Source organism: Macrotis lagotis, chromosome 5 (genome assembly GCF_037893015.1).
Source record: "Macrotis lagotis isolate mMagLag1 chromosome 5, bilby.v1.9.chrom.fasta, whole genome shotgun sequence".
In the NCBI taxonomy this organism is placed as follows: domain Eukaryota; kingdom Metazoa; phylum Chordata; class Mammalia; order Peramelemorphia; family Peramelidae; genus Macrotis; species Macrotis lagotis.
The window spans coordinates 3,412,790-3,431,741 of NC_133662.1; the positions used below are offsets into that span (position 1 = coordinate 3,412,790).

Consider the following 18,952-nt stretch of genomic DNA (forward strand, 5'->3'; position numbering starts at 1 on the left):
CTTTTCATTTAATAGAGCAGGTAGAAGGAGCTTTTATGGATGAAGCACAGGAGAGAGCTGAGTTTGAAGATATAATATATTATAAAAAGGAATCAATAGCTAAAAGGGAAATGTAATGGGAGTAAGAGAAAGGAGAGATAGAATAGGCTAAGATATTTCATATACTAAGTTTTTTGTATTACAATGAGCTATTGCAATGATATAGAAGGGGGGCAAGGGGGAATGAGGGAATCTTTGCTCTCATCAGAGGTGGTTCATAGAGGAAACAGCATATATACTCAATGGGGTATAGACATCTAGAATAAGGAGAGAAGGGGAACAGGGGATGGGGGGGATGTGAGTGATGGAGGAGAGGATGGACCATGGGGGGAGAGTGGTCAGATATAACACATTTTCTTTTTTACTTCTTGCAAGGGGCTGGGATTGGATGGCCTGTCTGGGACCACAGGGCCGGGTGATTGCTGGGCTTTAGGGGTGGTATGTGGGCTTGGGGTCTCTTGGCCCCAGGGCTGGTGATTAGTCTGCTATGCCACTCAGCTACCCTACAGCACATTTATGAAGAGGGACAGAGTGAAAGGAGAGAGAAAATATAGTGTATGGTAGTAGAGAAGTATAAATGGAGGGAGTTGCGATCAGCAATGGCAACAGTGGAGAAATATGAAAGTAGCTTTTGTGATGGACTTATCCTAAAGAATGTGATCCACCCACGACAGAGCTGGTGGTGTTGGAACACAGACTGAAGCACATTTTTTATTATTATTGTTATTATTTATTTTTTTGGGGGGTGTTGTGGGGTGGATGGGGTTGGGTGGTTTGCCCAGATTCGCACAGCTGGGTGACTGTTGGGTGTCTGAGGCTGGGTTTGGACCTGGGTACTCCTGACTCTAGGGCCGGTGCTCCATCCAATGTGCCACTTAGCTATGCCTATTATTATTATTTTTATTATTTTCAATTTTAATTTTAATTTCCCCCCCTTTATTGCTCATGAGAGTCTACATTTTTGGGGGAGGGGTATTATGTTTACTCTTAAGCAGAATATTTTAATAATGTATAAAAATCATTTGTACAAAAATAAAATAAATATAAATTAAAAAGAAAAAAAACAAAAGCAAAATTTACTTGGACTGGGTACGAGAGCTTGGACTCTGATGTAGCTTCCAGGTGCTTTATGTACAGAAGCCAGTGCACCAGGAGTTGGGAGCATTCCCCTAAACTCCAGCACATTATCATAGCAAAAGCAGAGGCATGGAAACTGTGTCCAACTGAACCAATGCTGTATACTTGACAAATATGCTTTCTTTTATATGGGTAAGCAAATTTTATTTTGTTAAGTGTTAAATAATAACAAATGTCTAATTTAGTTCTGAACCCAAATCTGAACCACTTAACTGTGTCCTGAGTCAGTTTGGGCCAACAAAAGCAAGTCATTTTATCTCTTTGGGGTTCAGCTTCCTCATGGAAAATGAGTTAGAACTATTTGCCTCCTGGGTCCACTTCAACTCAATCGAAGATCCATGAACAACACCTTAAGGGAAAAGTCTTTTTGACCTAGATGGCCTCCCTAATAAAGCCCATAACTAAGAAGCAGACATGTCATTCCAAATGACTGAAAAACCTCTTTAGATTGACTCTGCTGAAAACAGATCTGATTCCAAAGTAAAGAGAAACCTGAACATTTGCTTGGGCTCCAAGATTCCCACTGAGTTGATAATGCCCTCTGGGTTGTTTAAATCAGGACAGCTAAATAGTGAGCAGAATGCCATACAAGTTGTCATCTGCAGAACCCTGGTGAGTTAAGGCAGTTTTCCACCTGTCTAGATTAATAAATAAGTTGCCTTGAGTTATGGGCAGGTGGGAACTAAGGCTCAGAGACTAGGTCATTAAAACTTGATTTAGCATTTATGCTAGAAAAAGCAGGACACCTCAAGAGGAATGTCATTATCAAATCGCAGTTCCCCCAACATTTGCTTCTCCTAGAAATTAAGCAAATTCAACCCTATTAAGCCCAATGTGTACATTATTGTACCTTTTAGTAACAAAGTATTAGGAAGAAGCAAAATTACATACATGTTAGGCACAGTCTTTTGGAGCTATAGAGCAATAGGAAAAAGTATTGAGAGACATCTGAACAAGAAAACAATACCTCTGACTATAGCAATGCCAAGACTTCACAGCAATGAGGGCATTTAAACGGTGCCTTCAAAGATGGGAAAGATTTCAACAGGTAGAAATGAGTCCAGGGAAAGTCACTTCAAGGAGAGGAGAAAGCTTTCAGGAGGAGAGAAGTAGGAGAGAATTGCATAAAAAAACACTCAGGAGTGAGAGTAGTATGAGTAGAGAAGAGGCCTCTTCTTAAAAATGGCAGACACCATACTAAGTACTATCAAGCTTACAGGACTGTTGTGAAGATCAAATCAAAAGTGTGTAAGCATCTAGCACAGGACCTGGCACATAGCAGGTATAATATGAAAACTCTTCTCCTTCCCCTTCCCTTCTTTGGGGTCCAAGAAGCTGTCCTAGACTGCTAAGAATATGAATTCCCAAAGAAGGATTTTCTAGAATACCCCGCCTTTGGTCAAGCAATCCTCTACCTCAGGGTTGATCCAAAACTTAAAAATTAGCCTACTATATATAACAAGCATTTAATTAATTCACCCCTAAAAAAGCTCCTAGATTTATTGCATTTCAATCCCACCTGCAGTTGCCATGGCCGTGCCAGACCACATGATTGCCTGGGTTGGAAATCATGAAAGCTCTCCTCTCCTGATCTATGTATTCAGACTTCCAGAGATGCTGCTTGTTTCTTACTGAACCTATGTAATTGTTCATTTCTAGAACAATGGGGGGAGGGGGGAGAAGGAAGGAAGGAAGGAAGGAAGGAAGGAAGGAAGGAAGGAAGGAAGGAAGGAAGGAAGGAAGGAAGGAAGGAAGGAAGGAAAATAGTATGCTTCAATCTGCATTTAGAGTTTGTCAGTTTTCTCTCTAGAGTGGGAAGTATCTTTCTTCATGGGTCCTTTGGAATTATCTTGGATCATTATTTTGAACTGAGTAACTAAATTTTAATCATTACTTTGCACAATAGTCTCCTGGTTCAACTCACTCCATCTTAGTGATTTAAAGTGTGTTTTCAAAAGTCATTGCCTTAAAGCAAATCCAATTAAATACCTACTCAACTGATAGAGCTGGATTTGTTGAGGGGAGTAAAGGTGTTACAAATTAAATGAGGATCTGGGTGCTTAGGTGGCACAATGGATAGAACACCTGCACTGACTGGAGTCAGGAATACCTGAGTTCAAGTCCAGCCTCAGACACTTAATAATTACCTAGCTGTGTGGCCTTGGGCAAGCCACTTAACCCCACTGCCTTGCAAAATAAATATATAAATGAGGGTCTTTGCCAAAGAATGCAGGGGGGAACAAACATTTATTAAGCAGAACTTAGTGAGGTGGGTGCTATTACTACCCCCATTTTGTAGTTCAGCAAACTGGAGGAAGAGGTTAAGTGACTTGCCCAGTCACATAACTAGAAAATATCTATGGTCACATTTGAACTTGGGTCTTTCTGACTTTAGGCCCTGTAGTATATCCAAGACATCCCAGTGCTGCCTGACTGGAAGTGATAAAGTCCAGATGAATGTCATTAAGTGAGTTATGCTGTTTTCACTTCCCTCTGGACTCTCTGTCAAGACCTTCCCTCCATCTTAAGCAGTCAAAAGACTAGTTCAAATCCACTGGAGAAAGCAGTACATCATTTATCTGACTGACTTTATCTTCAGGTGCATAGTGGTAAACTCAGGACAGATATGAAGTAGGCTAGGACCGTTAGGGGAAGGAATGTAAGGAGGGGCAAAACACTAAAGGAGGAGATTTTAGAATGACAAGGTTTGAACTCGTAACTCTGAAACCAACCATGTGGCCTTGGCAGAGTTGCTTCATACTTCTAAGCAAGCATTATGAGAGCTAAAAAGCAATTTCTCTAAGGATATTGCCATCTTGAAATATTCTAATTTTCTCAGATGTATTTGCTATAATGAGAACAAAGTGACATCAAGCCTTTTAGCTCATCTTTATAGTCTTATAAATTATGTTTAAGTCCATCTTCTTTTAATTTTAAAAATATTTTGGGAAGGTTTTTATATCCCAAGAACAATAACACTCACCCCTTCACCACCTCTCCATACCCTATATCTACCTACCCTATCCCAATCCAGTCTGAGCTACCAATACTGAGTGGTCCACCATTTTAACTCCCACCAAGAGCTGACCAATTGCCATTCATGAAGGAAGCAAGACAGCTTAAATGAAGTACAAAGCATTCAAGGAGCTAGATGAGACTATGTGTCCTGGGCAAGTTAAACCATCACCTGTTCTCTCAGACCCTATCAGCCCAAAAGTTCAGGAATAGCAATGTCCTTCCTTCACATAACCAGCTCAGTCCTGACTTACAATGTGGAGAAGAATAATCCTTTTGAAGAATGGATCAGTCATCCCCATCACTACCATCACCACAAATAACCAAAGACCCACATCAATCAACTGCTACTAATTGACACGTAAGCCCCAAAATTCTGGAAATAATAATACCCCACCATCTGAGAGGTAGCACTTTGCTCTTACCTTGTCAAATGGTTCAGTTTCAGAAACAAATTAATTTTTATCCATAAACAAAAAAGATAGGCTAACATCTGCTTTGCCATTGCACTCTATGGACTAGATAACCTTTCTATCAAATGTACAGTTAAAACATCCCATATAAGTCCCCCATTGGATCTAAGATTCTTGAGGTCAGAAAAAACATAGCATTTTTATTTGTATCCATAGTGTATAGGACAGTTTCTTTGTACAGAGTAATCACTTAATAAATATTTTTCTTTTCATTCATTCATTGTCACTTCTCCCTTGTAACAAAGAAACTCTAAAACTCTCCCTTGTAACAAAGAAACACTAGAATAAATCAAAACATATCAACAAAGTCTTACAGCATCTGAATTCCACTATCTTTTGATCACAAAAGAATATTTCAACAATTTTACTCTGTTGTTAAAAAATTATCATAAGAAATGACAGAGGCTAAGGATCCAGAAGATTTCTAGGAATGCTTCCCCTGGAAAGACTTGCATGAACTGATACTGAGTGAGATGAGCAGAAACCAGAAGAACATTCTATACCCTACCAGCAACATGGGGGTGATGATCAACCTTAATGGACTTGCTTATTCCATCAGTGCAATAACCAGGGACAGTTTTAGGGTATCTGGATGGAGAATACCATCTACATATTTCTAGAGAAAGAACCGTGGAGTTAAAACAAAGGCCAAAGACTACTAACTTCAATTAAAAAAGTTGTCTTATGTACTGCATACTTTTGCTATCTCTAATATTTTATTTTTTCCTCAAGGACATGTTTTTTCTTCTCAACACATTCAATTTTGATCAATGTATAGCATGGGAACAATGTAAGATTATCAGACTGTCTTCTGTTTGTGGCATGGATGGAGGAGGGAAGGGAGGGTGGGGGGAAAAATTATAAAATTCAAAACCTTACCAAAAATTGATAGGTTGAATAATGCTTCCAGAATTACAGATACAGAATACAGAAGGAAATAAATTGAGGAGAGGAATTTGAAAGGAATAGTTTACAAAAGTGAACAGAAAATAACATTCAGAACTCTGATCATTGTAATGACCAATTATAATTTCTCAACACTGATGGTAAAATTTGCATCCTGTTCCTAAGTAAGAAAATGATCTACTACAAGAATAAAATGTCCTTTTTTCAGACATGGCTAATGCCCTGAATTGCTTTTGCTTAACTATTCTTGTTAATGAAGGAGGGTTCTAAGGAGGAGTGTGGTGATTAGGAAGAGATGGTAGTGAAATTTAAAATCTGAGTACCAAAAACCCATCAAAAATAAAATGCTATGCCAGTGTTTGAGAAAGTAACCAAATAGTGTCTAGGCCTGTTTCAAAGCTACCTATCAAAAAAGGATAGAATGGACAACAATAAAGTCTATAGAAAAAAGATGCAGATGAAGTTCTGTGTCCAAAAAGCAAAACCTGAAGGTATATGCATTAGGGAAGATGGAATAATGAATACAAAGCAGAAAAAGAAATGGGGAAAATTACATTATGACAGAATTTGACTCAACCATGAAAACAAAAGCAAAATCACAAATTCCATGAGATACTCAGGCAGAAGGATGGGGGTGGGGGTGGCTAATCACAGAGGTTAAGTATTGACTTAAAGGAGCATCAGTAACAAATAATTAAATAACAGGAAAACAAAGTTAACAATCACAATTTTAATTGCAAATTGATTAAACCATAAAAAAACAAGAAAACAGTAGAAGATAAAAAGCCACAAGAATATCATTATTCAATATATGAATTAAACATTTAATTTCATAAAGAAAAAGCTAGAAGAAAATTGCAAAAAGACAAAAACAGCAACACTAGATATGTAGGAGAATAATACTCCTCAATTATAGATAGATAAATCTATTGTAAAGCCAAATTGACATTAAGTCATTTCAGACTCTATGTGATACCAGTGAAGTTTTCTTGGCAGATTACAGCAGTTTGCCATTTCCTTCTCCAGCTCTACAGATGAAGAAACTGAGGCAAATAAGTGATTTTTCTAGGGTCATACAACTCATATAGGTCACATTTGAACACAGGAAGATGAATTTTCCTAATTCAAAGTCCAGTGCTCTATTCAATGTGCTACTTAGCTGTCTCCAAAGCAAATAAAAAAGGAAACCAGAGAAACTGGTTGAAAAAAGGCACTTGGGGCCAAAGGATCCTATCTATCCTTCCTTTGAAACTTCTGTTGATTATTTCTTGTTTGTATGTAATTGTTTGTGGGCAGCTAGATGATATAGTGAATAGAGCACCAGCCCTGGAGTCAGGAGGACCTGTGTTCAAATCCAGCCTCAGATACTTGACACTTAACTAGTTGTGTGACCTTGGCTAAGTAATTTAACCGTGGATGCCTCACATCCAGAGTCATCTCAAATTCTGATCTATACCGGTACACTGAACCCAGATAATTTTGGAGGAAAAGTGAGACTGGTGACTTAGCACAGCACTCTCTCTGCAATCCAATTCAAGTGTTTATCATGGCATCACCTCCCTGATGCCTTGGTCTTCTTCAAGAATAAAAGATAAACAACTGTGTCTACCTATTTTGTTCCCAGCACTTGATTTTGTCTCTTACAAATTTGTGGGCATCACAACTTCTATTTTTCTTTCTACCTAGGCTTATTGGATATTCAGAAGGTCAAGTAGAACAAACCCCACTCACATTAAACAAAAGGTTTGGTATTTTTACATCTGATACCAGCCAATATATTTTCTGACTGGGACAGTCATCTGAATTTTGAAGCTCAGGGAAAAGTGCTGTTTGTCTCACACTGCTTAGTATAGGAGACATAAGCAAAATATACACTTGACTAGAGACATTAAATAATACAAAGCTGAAAAAGTGAATGAATTAAAGAACAGGTCTCAAGAACAAATAGTAACAACAAATAATAACTAAGATGATGAAAATATAAAAAAACAAAAATTTAAGACACACAGATAAAGTAATCCTTCAGAGTATCCATGAAAATACATAGCATGAAGGAAAGAAAAGGCAAAGATTAGTGAAATGATTCAAATTGAAAAAAATCCAACAAATTAACAAATGTAAAACTTGACAAAATATATTTTGAAAAGTATTAGATGGGGCGGCTAGGTGGTACAGTGGATAGAGAACTGGCCCTGGAGTCAGGAGTACCTGGGTTCAAATACTGCCTCAGACACTTAATAATTACCTAGCTGTGTGGCCTTGGGCAAGCCACTTAACCCAATTTGCCTTGCAAAAAAACCTTAAAAAAGGGGGAAAAAGTATTAGAAAAAACAAAATTGAAAGTAAAAATTACAAAAATAATCCAAATCTCAAATAAAAACTAGTTTTAAAAATTTCAAAATTGACAAACTATATGGTTTTTAAGAGGAAGAAAATAAAATTATGTTTTTATTTATATTTATTTGCATTTAAATATTGTTTATCATAATATATACTGTTAAATATTATATTAATTTATATTTTAATTTTTAAAATAAAATAAGAAAGTTATGGTGAATAGATATGAAAAAAAAGTACCAGACCATCATATATAGTAACATGCTGGTAGAACTGAAAATGTAAAGGAAATGGATAGTTTCCTATAATTAAAGTCATAAATATAAATACTCAAATCAACAATACCCCAGTCCAGGTAAATTCACAAGTGCATCCTATCCAAATTCAGGGGGAAAGCAAGAATTTTATGTTGACTATCTACTGACTGTTCTAAAAAAACTATCTAGAGTAGTAAGATTGAACGAAATTAAAATTATAAATATTACCCCCCAAAAGTTAAAATTATCCCTACTGGCAGACAACAAAAACTATAAATTAGAAAACTTCAGAGAATAAATAAACACTAAGTGATTCATTCCTAAAATATCTAAATATAAAATGAGTCCACAAAATTATCATCACTTCTATACAATATTAACAAAAACCAGAAGGAAATTAAAACCTATTTTAAATAGCCTGCCAAATATAATTACAAACTACTTACAAAAATAATGATGTAAATTACTAAAGAAAAATGAATTGTCCACCATGAATTGTCACATTAGTATGACAAAAATGGCTAAAGTAATTAAACTAATTTATAGATTCAATGCCAAAGTTTTGTGTATAAAATCGGAGAAAAAATACAAATCATAGAGGAAAAAGGACTACAAGCACAAGGGAAATACTGAAAATAAATTGGAGGGGGCGGCTAGGTGGCGTAGTGGATAAAGCACCGGCCCTGGAGTCAGGAGTACCTGGGTTCAAATCCCGCCTCGGACACTTAATAATTACCTAGCTGTGTGGCCTTGGGCAAGACACTTAACCCCGTTTGCCTTACAAAAAAAAAAAACCTAAAAAAAAATGGATTGACGAAGCATTAGCAGCTCTGTGAATATATTTTGCATGTGTTAAAAAAAAAAAAAGGAAAAAACTTGTGTACTATATAGTCCAGTCAAAATGGCATACTTATTTCTTATAATATGACATTCCATCTTCTGCCTCCATTCCTATATACAACAGACTGCTCTCCTGGCCTAGAATGCCATCCTTCATTCCATCATTAGTAATGGAGCTGATCTCTGTTAATATCTATAACAAGCAGTCTTTCTTTATCCTCTCAGTTGGATGTGCCCCTCCCAAAATAATTACTTTTTTATTGACTCTGTATATATTTTATATAAATTTAAGGAAGGACATGTTTTCCCCAAGTAGAGAGTTAGGTCTTTTAGAAAATGGACTATTTCCTTCTCATCACTGTATCCTTGGTACTTAGAAGTCCTTACTCAATAAATACTTGTTGAATTAAACTCTAACAGAAGCCATGATCAAGATCCAAAAGCAATTGAATACAACAGCTGAGTGTTAAATAGACCCAAGAACAAAAACAGGGGAGAAGCAGTTTTTTTCTTTTCTTTAGGTTTTTGCAAGGCAAACGGGGTTAAGTGGCTTGTCCAAGGCCACACAGCTAGGTAATTATTAAGTGTCCCAGGCCACATTTGAACTCAGGTACTCCTGACTCCAGGGCTGGTGCTCTATCCACTGTGCCACCTAGCCTTCCCCAGATTTTTTTTCAATAACTGCTAAAAAACAGGAAAGCAATATGACAACTTTAAATTAATATGATATCTACATATAAATAATAACAATAAAAAAAGTAGAAAGGAAATAGAAGGCAAATTCCCTACTCTGGAATTAACTTTGCAACAGAGGCACATCACAACCTTGATTTTTCTTACTGAGAAAAGAATGGGGTATCATCCAATAAAATCACAGAAAGTTCCATAAAAATCACAGAAAGTACTCTAATACATCTAATCCAACTCTTTTATTATATATTTGAAGTAACTGATTTTCAAAGAAGAGACCTTATTGGTTTATTCAGGGTTATATAATTTAATTAAGAATGCAGAGACATAGCCTGATTCTCAGATTTCCAGTTCTCACCCAACTACTTTCCACTATGGTACCAACGTTTTATCTTTAATTTTAATAGGGGTGTTTTTGTCTCTTATTTTAAAATTTTAGTACTAAAAATATTTTGGGATGAATGGAACATGGAATTAAGTGACTTTGACATGGTCTATGAAAAAAATCAGAGTAAGCTAATTATTAACAAGTATAAAAAACACTTATTAACAAAGTATAAAAAACACATTAATCAAATGGCAATTTCTTACCATAGGTGTTGCTCACATTTAGATCAAGAAGCAATCTGTATACACATTCCTGACTTGGGAACCACAAAGCTAAATTGAAATTGAAGCAGAATGTCACAGGGTATGTGGGAATGGGAGGTGAAGTACAGATGGGAAAGACAAGTTCCAACACTGTCAAACTACTCTGATTATTCCACCATACAGTAAAAAAATGCCTCACATGGTTGATAATTGTAGAATCTGTACAAACTAACTTCCAAGGCTTCTGGATTTATACCTATTAATTCTTCTCAATGCTACCCAACCAAAAAGTGTAAAAAGTTATTAGTTATTGTATGTATTCTCTCCAGATTTACATAACTCTCATAACTTGTGTCTGGGGCAAGAGATGGAAATGGTGTCCTCTCCTGGGTCAACCTTTGCAAATTCATTTCTGATAAAGTGATCTTTAAATGTGCCCCTGCGATTCAAATATAACCAATAAAGTATGCAAATGCCTGGCCTAGAAATTATTCTTAACCTTCAGAAAATGCACACACAGTTTCATACCTAGTTCCTAATTATTCAATATTGATTAGAAGATTATAAAACACATTTATTACTTTAACCCATAGCTAATTTTGTTTTTATTTTTTTATTTTTTTGGTTTTTGCAAGACAGTGGGGTTAAGTGACTTGTCACATAGCTATGTAATTATTAACTATTTGAGGCTAGATCTGAACTCAGGTCCTCCTGACTCCAGGGTTGATGTTTTATCAACTGTACCAACTAGCTGCCTCACCTACAGCTAATTTTAAAAGACAAATACTTATATTAACTAAAAAGCTGATAATGTATGGTTTTTAAGCTTCAACTCCATAGAAAGATTTATGATAAAAATGTTTCTCCCCGTACTCTTTTCAGTACATTTTGACTGGAAAATAATTTTTTTTACCTTGCTCATCATTAAGGTTATTATCTTTTTTATAAATTAATGTTTTAAAATCAAGAGGCATATATTTTCTTTACTCCCACTGGAAAAATAAAAAAAACCCATAAAGTTCTTGTGACAAATATGATGATTCAAGAAATGCAAATTTCCAAAACAGCCATGTCCAAAAATGTATATCTCAATCTACATATTTAGTCCAACATCTGATGTTAGCAACGGCTCATAATTAAAATGGCTTTTATTAACATCTTTGCAAAGAAGAACCATCTCTGCTATTGAGAGATGACCTTGAATTAAGATAATGTCCAGTCTTACATGCAGTTTGAAAAGCTTGTTCCTCCCCTTTATGCCAATCATTCATCTGGGTCACAATCTAATTGATACATTCACTCCTATATGCTTTCCCTATCCTGCTCATTATACTAAGGAGCACAGGGGAGTATACAGTAATATGTATGAATTTCACTGAGCAGGAGAGGACACAGACCCTAAATCAACCCATGGAGCAGGCCTGATCTAATCTCAGGCTTGATCAGATTAGGGTCATTTTTTTTACTTACCCTCACATACCTGCCCATAGACACAATCACAGGCAGACCCCAGTCTTTGTTTTGTGTGTATGTGTGTGTGTGTGTTTATACTAACAATCTCCTCTTACATTCTGTGGAATTCAAACACCCAATATTCCTCAGACCTGACAGGAGGTGGATAACATTATTCATTACCTATTCTCTGGAAACATGAATGGTAATTGCATTGATCAGATTTCTGGCTTATTTTTACGTTATATTTCTTCTGAATGAGTTAGGATATATATATAGATAGATAGATGATATTCTATCAATGATCATTAGTTTGAATGAGGGAAAATAAGAATGAGATTTCTCTCTCTTCAGAAAAGATGGAGGTTGAATGAGAAATAGATCACTGTTAAAAGTAGTTTGAGGGGGTGGCTAGGTGGTGAAATGGAAAGAGCACTGGCCCTGGAGTCAGGAGTACCTAAGTTCGAATCCCACCTCAGACACTTAATAATTGCCTGGCTGTGTGACCTTGGGCAAGTCACTTGACCCCATTGCCTTGCAAAAACAAAAAAGATCTTTAAAAAAAAAGTATTTTGAGAAATCAAGCCTTCCAATTCACATATGTAAATAAAGTTTAGGTAATTCAATTGACCTTGTCATATCCAACAATGTTTCATACAATATCCTAAAGTGCCCCAATAACTTTAGGTAAGAGGGTATCATTTTTGAGAGGGCATCTATGCTGGTTTTTGAGTCAGACCCTTCCATATAATATACTAGTCCTGAGAACCCCTACTTAGAGATAAGGAAAATGAAGAGAAAAGTAATATGGTACAATTAGAAGAAGGCTAAATGGAAGACTCATGTCTGGGTCTTTACTCTTCCAATAGTCAACTGACCAAAGGTAAATCATTCTATCCTCCTTATAAAACGGGACAATACTTTCATTACATAGCTACTTGATAAAAGTTCTTTGTAAACTATCAAATGCTACAGAAATATTCGTATTATTTTCATTCCCACATTTTCTCCAATTTGAGTTCTGCTGTTTTTAATGTTTCTTTTCCCCTCTGAAGGGTATAAATATCACCAAGGGCCCTTTATTCTATCCATTAGGATCCAAAATTAAACTCAAAGATTTAGGTCCTACTTTAATAGTTCCTATGACGATTTAAAGAAGGAGTTTCTCAGAGTAACTGCTCTCTTTCAGCATGAAAATAACAAAAGGCTAGTAAAATTCTGCTCTTATTAATGGATTTTACCTCAGAGGAGTTTACATTAAACAGACTGTCAGAAAACGCCTAACCAAGATTAATTCAGTGAGAGTTGCACTAACTACATGGAGAATTGGGAGGAAGTAACATACTGTACCACCAAAACACAAGTCTTAAACCAAAAGGAACCTTTGAGATAATCAAACAAATAAGATCTTAATTAAGTTGAGATAAAATGCAAAGTGCTAGGCAAATAAAGGAACTAGGAATACCACTTAACTTAGGATATTTGAACTTGGCTCATTATTTAGATTTAAGAAAAAGAACCCACATTGGAAAGCTACATCCAATTTTCATCTCTCAGTTAATTAGGGCTGAAAATAATATTAATTCTTTGCAAAGGAAAAAAACAGTAGATTTTTGCTCTACTTCTTTAGAGTAAGCTTAAGGAGGCACTACTTGTTCATCATAAAAGCAATGAATGAAAAAATTGGAAAATACCTCAGAAACCACTTCACACCACTCATATTGGCTAAAATGACAAATGCTGCAGATGATGCAGGAAAATAGATACACAAGTGCACTGTTAGTGGAACTGTGAACCAGTCTAATCATTCTGAAAGGTAATTTGGAATTATGCTCAGAGTTCAAAAATTATGTATGTTAAGTGACCCAGAAACATCAGGTCTATACTTCAAAGAGATCAAAGAAAAAAGACTCATTTGTATAAAAATATTTATAGCCATTCTTTTTGTGATAACAAAAAGTTGGAAGCTGAAAGGATGCCCATCAACTGGAGAATAGTTGAAAAAGTTATGGCATATGAATGTATATAATATTATTGTGCTGGACAAAATTATAAAGAGGATGGTTTCACAAATACCTGGGAATATTTGTATGAACTAATGCATCATGAAGTGAGCAGAATCAGGAAAACACTATACACAATAACATCTATACCATGAAAAATTTAGTAACTCTGATCAATACAACGATCCAATACAATTTCAAAGAACCTTTGATTAAAAATGCTATCCATCTCCAGAGCAAGAACAGATAACTCTGAATATAGATTAAAACACTTTTTTGACTTTATTTTTATAATGTGGCTATTAAAGAAATGTTTTGCATGACTTTACATTTATAATTGATATCATCTTGCTTGCCTCTTAATGGATGGGGAAAGAACTAAAAGGAAGAGAGTATGGAACTCAAAAAAAATCTTTAAATGAATGCTAAAACTAAATAAATATTTGAGGTAGAGGAAAAAATATATAAAAGGTCTGAACAGGAGATTCATAATGTCTGTATATGTTTATGTGTGTATACATGACTCAAACATAGCTAGCTTTTAAACATTTTTAAATAAAATATCTTGAATAAAAATTCAACACCAGTCACACTGTAAACACAATTATATCGCTACTGTAAACTATAAGCTTAAGAAAGGCAGGAACCCTCTCTCATCTAAACTTTATATATTCCCCAGAGCCTAGACAATTTATTTTTCTTACAGAAATTTTTTTAAATGTCTGCTGAAATAAAAATGAAATTCAAACAATGTTCAATAAAGACCCCAAACTATTGTCTACTTGCAGAAGAAAAATAAACACGTAAGCCTATTCTATCAAAGCTATTACAAAACAAAAAAGGTATCACTTCAAATGAAAGGTTCATAGACCATCTATGAGTTAATCTTATAAGGAACATCTACTAGATTCTAAATAACTAGCCTCTTCATCAAGAACTTAACTCCTATTCCCAGCAATGTAGATCCCACCTACTAACAGGTTAAAAAACATTTTGAGAATTTTAACTATAAAGATGAGGCAATTTATTAGACTGGCTTAAGCAGGCTCCCTGGGAGAGAAACATAGGATAATAATTTAAGAGATTATGATGAAAGGGTGAACAAGGAAGGAAAGTTAGAAGTATTTTTCTAGAAAGTACTGGTTCAGATTTCAAAAAACTTCTTAATTATTTTAAAAATTCCTTAATTCTTGAAGACAACTTTCTTCTAACTGTAACTGTAGGACTCAAAACAGCAACGAAAATTTCTTTTTGCATAAGAGTGCTTTCTCTCAGGGTAATTATCTCTTAGAAGGAGGAATTAACTGATCAATTAATAAGCACTTGTTAAGTGTTTACAGGCATACCTTGGAAATATTGCAGGTATTATGGTACCATACCACAGCAATAAAATGAATATCACAATAAAGCAATTCACATATGTTTAAACTTAGTGGTTGCTCAATCTTGGGGTGGCTGTGGCAATTTCTTAAAATGAAGTTTGCTGCATTGTTATTTTTCCTTTCATTTGAAGACTTAGAGGTCACCGTATGGTTATTAATTGGCCTAATTTCAACATAGTTTTGTTTCAAGAGAATAGGGAAGTCAGAAGAAGAGGAGAGACAATGGAACAGCTAGTTGGTGGAGCAGTTAGAACACCATTTTATATTGGTGCAATTAGTGGTGTCACAAATCAATTACAATAGGAACATCAAAGATCACAAATCACCAAAATAGATATAATAATATTGAAGAAGTTTAAAATATTGCAAGAATTACCAAAATATGACACAGAGACATGATGTGAGAACATGCATTTGAAAAAAATGGATACCAATAGATTTGTCTGACCCAAGGATTCCACAAACCTTCAATTTGTAAAAAAACAAAACAAAAACCTCCCCAATATCTATGAAATGCAATAAAACAAGGTATGCCTGTACTTCAAATTTAGGTACTAAACTTTTATACAAAGACAAAACCAAAACCAAGTCTCTACCCTGAAAGAACTTACAATTTATCCAGGCAGACTTGTATTCAAGTATATTTGAAAATAAATGTAAGATAATTTTAAGTAGGGAAGGCCCTGGCTCAGGAAAGACTTTAAGAAGGTAGTGATTAAGCTGAGAGTTGAAGGAAACTAGGGATTTTAAGAGACAAGGATGGAGTACATTTCTATTATGGGGACAGTAAGTGCAAAGGCATGGAGAGGGAAGCATGTCATGAGTCATGAATAGCTCAGAAAGGCAAGTTTAGGCAGATAGGAAACCATGGAAAGGAATGTAAAACAAAACTAGAAAAGCAGATTAAAAGATATGAGTGACCTGAAAGAAGCTGAAAACAGAATGATCAAAACCTGGGTTTGAATCCACTTATCACTTGTGTGATCTTAGGCAAATCACTTAATCCTTCTGAGCTTCTGTTTCCTTCTCTGTAAAAATGAAGGCATTGGTCAGTTCATAAAAGTGACAAAAGGTGATGAATATACATTTTCCAACAGAAGACTTGAAAACTATTAAGTACACACAAAAAAACTGTTCTAAATCAATAATAAAAGAAATATAAATGTAAACAATTTTGATTTTTCACTTTACAAAGTCACAAAGATGACCAAGGCTGAGAGCAGTCAGTGTTGAAAGTGTGGAAAGATAGACATAGTAATGCTCCTCTGATGTCCTAAACTTAAAAAAAATTTAATTTAATTTAAAAAATAAAGTTCAAAACTGAATGCTGTAAGTTATAATGACTATGGGTTGGTCCCCACAAAAATATAAGGGAATCTATCTTCCTTTTCAAAATGTCTGACTAGAGACAAGGAACAGAGTTGTGGAACACAAGACATGATGATGTCTGATTTGGTTGAAATCTTGTTAAGTTTTATGAAACTGTGTTTTCCCCCTAGTTTTTCTCTTTTCTTAGGTTTTGTTAAAAAGGATGGCATGCTGGAAGGCCCAGGAAGCATTTCAAAGATAGTTTCCTCACCTAAAGAAGCAGTTCTTTAACATTCCCTGAGTATTTTTACCTTTGGTAAACCCATTTTCTTTTCCTCATCATGAAACATATCATAGGCTACTAGAAAATATTCATGTGGAAGCTATCAACAATTTTGCAACATTTCTATTGGGAACATCATTAGATCCTAATCTCCTTTGTCACAATTTCTAAATTCTTTCACCTCCTTTACCAACCCTATCTTCTTCTCAACCACAGTCCTTACTTCACAGACCCTGAGAATGTGGGATGGGCAGAACTTCTCTAACCAAAGGAAAAATGAAGTAAATGATATAACAACAAATGATAGTAATACAATTTTTAAATAAAAAAAAAAGAGGAGGCTGGACTAGATGACATCCAAGGTCCCTTGTAGCACTAAATTTATGATTTTAAGCCCCCAAGTTTAAACATACTTTTTTCTCCATATCTAGAAAGGAAGTGATCTTGGTTTAGAGGCTATAACTGTCACCCTTCTTTAAACTGGTTGAAGCATGCACTTAAGTCTCTTGAACTGGCCATATCAGATGAGCAATACTGGAAGGCAGACCCAGGAGGCATTTAAAGGACAGTTTCCTCAACTTAAGAAGCAGCTCTTTAACATTCCCTGAGTGTTTAACAAACTTTGGTAAATACATTTTCTTTTCCTCTTCATGAAACCTATCACAGGCTACTAGAAAATATTCATGAGCAAGCTGACAACAATTTTGCGACATTTCTGTTACAATATCATTATATCCTAATCTCCTTTGTCACAATTTCTCCTTTAACACCCCTATCTCCTTCTCAGCCATATAGTCCTAGCTTTACAAACCCTGAGAATGTGGGATGGGCAGAACTTATGTCCAAAGGAAGGGTTTATTCTTTCATGGGAATAAGATAAATACATTCATGTGGCAGGTGGGGGATGAAACAATCTTCTTGTACATCCCCTATGTTAGTATGCTTATCCCAAACTTACCCCCACCCCCATTCCCCAATCTGACATATGGTCCAGCAATAGGACACAGCTGCTCCAAGATTCTATGTCTTTCCTCTCTCTCCCCAGGACTCAGAGAACATATACTAAATGCTTCTCAAATTCCCAGGGAGTGAGAGAGTCATTACTGCAACAAGAGATGAAGGGATCCAAATATTTTGAAATAGCATGTCATTTCTATGAGCTGAGTGTGTGCCTCCTTTAGCCTTGTGCCAATGGAGCCTGTAGTCCTAACAGTTAACTCTTAATGGATTAGACAGATAATAAAACTCCAAAATGCTTGGGGAGGGGGAAGGGAGAGGGAAAAAAAGAAATTAGGAAATGGGGCTTAGGAGAGACACTCGAGAAAAGAAAGGGTTATATCTTTCAGGAGAACCACAAGCCAAATCACTCCCTGCCAGTCCCAGAAGTCAATGCATTGAAACACCTCACAGGCTTTAGTTAACATAGTACACAAATCAAGTATCCTAGAGCCAAAAACATGATTTGAGGCCGGCCTTACCTCATCCCATTCTGAGGCAAAGGACGGAGACTTTTCTAGCCTTTTCTTCCCAATGCTACAGTTGGACAAGGACTCGCTCCTACTTCCCATTGTAGTATCTTCTGTTGGTGAGCAAGTCAGGAGATCAGAGTCTGACTTGGACAAACTGCGGCTGAGGTTAAGTTCTGCTTTTGGTCTGCTAATGGGAGGGGCCCAACTCCTGGTCCCGCTCCAGTCTCTGGCTTCCTCAGCACAACCAGGGTGTTGAGATATCTCATGCATCAAAGTTGCAGGGTCCGATTGGCTGTGGTTGGTGGGCAGGCCAGCTGAATAACCCAGTTTCTTATTTTGGTCAGGAAGGCTGGGCAGGGTGGATCCAGGAGTGTGCAAAGCAGCATCCTCCAGCTGCATAGCAGCTTCATGACTTGTGCCCTGCTTGGATGACCCTTCGGAACCACCCTGGCTGACGGTGGAAAGAAGTTGAAAAGGGTCCTCACTGACTTCACATACTGGAGAAGAGCCGTGAAGAAGACCTGAAAACTGCTCTGGGACCTGGCTTTCCAGTTCCTCTGCAGAGTCCTGGCTTTGGCTGCTGCTGTTCTTCCTGTGGTCTAGAGTACATGGGGAAAGAAAAATAAAAAATTAAACTCTGCAAAAGGCAACAAAGTCACAAGTTTCCAAGTAAGAGGGGCAGTAGGGGAATAGGATGGAGACCAAAAAGCAGAAAGAACAAGGAAAAGGGAGAGACAGAGAGAGAGAGAACAGTTCTGAATTGTTTTCAA

The 18,952-nt window shown here is 36.2% G+C and overlaps 1 protein-coding gene across 7 annotated transcripts in view; it reads right to left on the reverse strand.

The window, feature by feature from the left end:
- Nucleotides 1–18,952, reverse strand: part of ANKS1A (ankyrin repeat and sterile alpha motif domain containing 1A) — a 264,812-nt gene that overhangs the window by 83,422 nt on the left and 162,438 nt on the right. For all 7 annotated transcript variants that reach the window (XR_012478464.1, XM_074236482.1, XM_074236481.1 and 4 more), the window contains one exon: nt 18,192–18,781. Coding sequence is in view for 6 of the 7 variants with exons in the window: in XM_074236482.1 (XP_074092583.1) it covers nt 18,192–18,781 (590 nt within the window). In the remaining variant the exon portion in view is untranslated. The remainder of the gene's footprint in view (nt 1–18,191; nt 18,782–18,952) is intronic.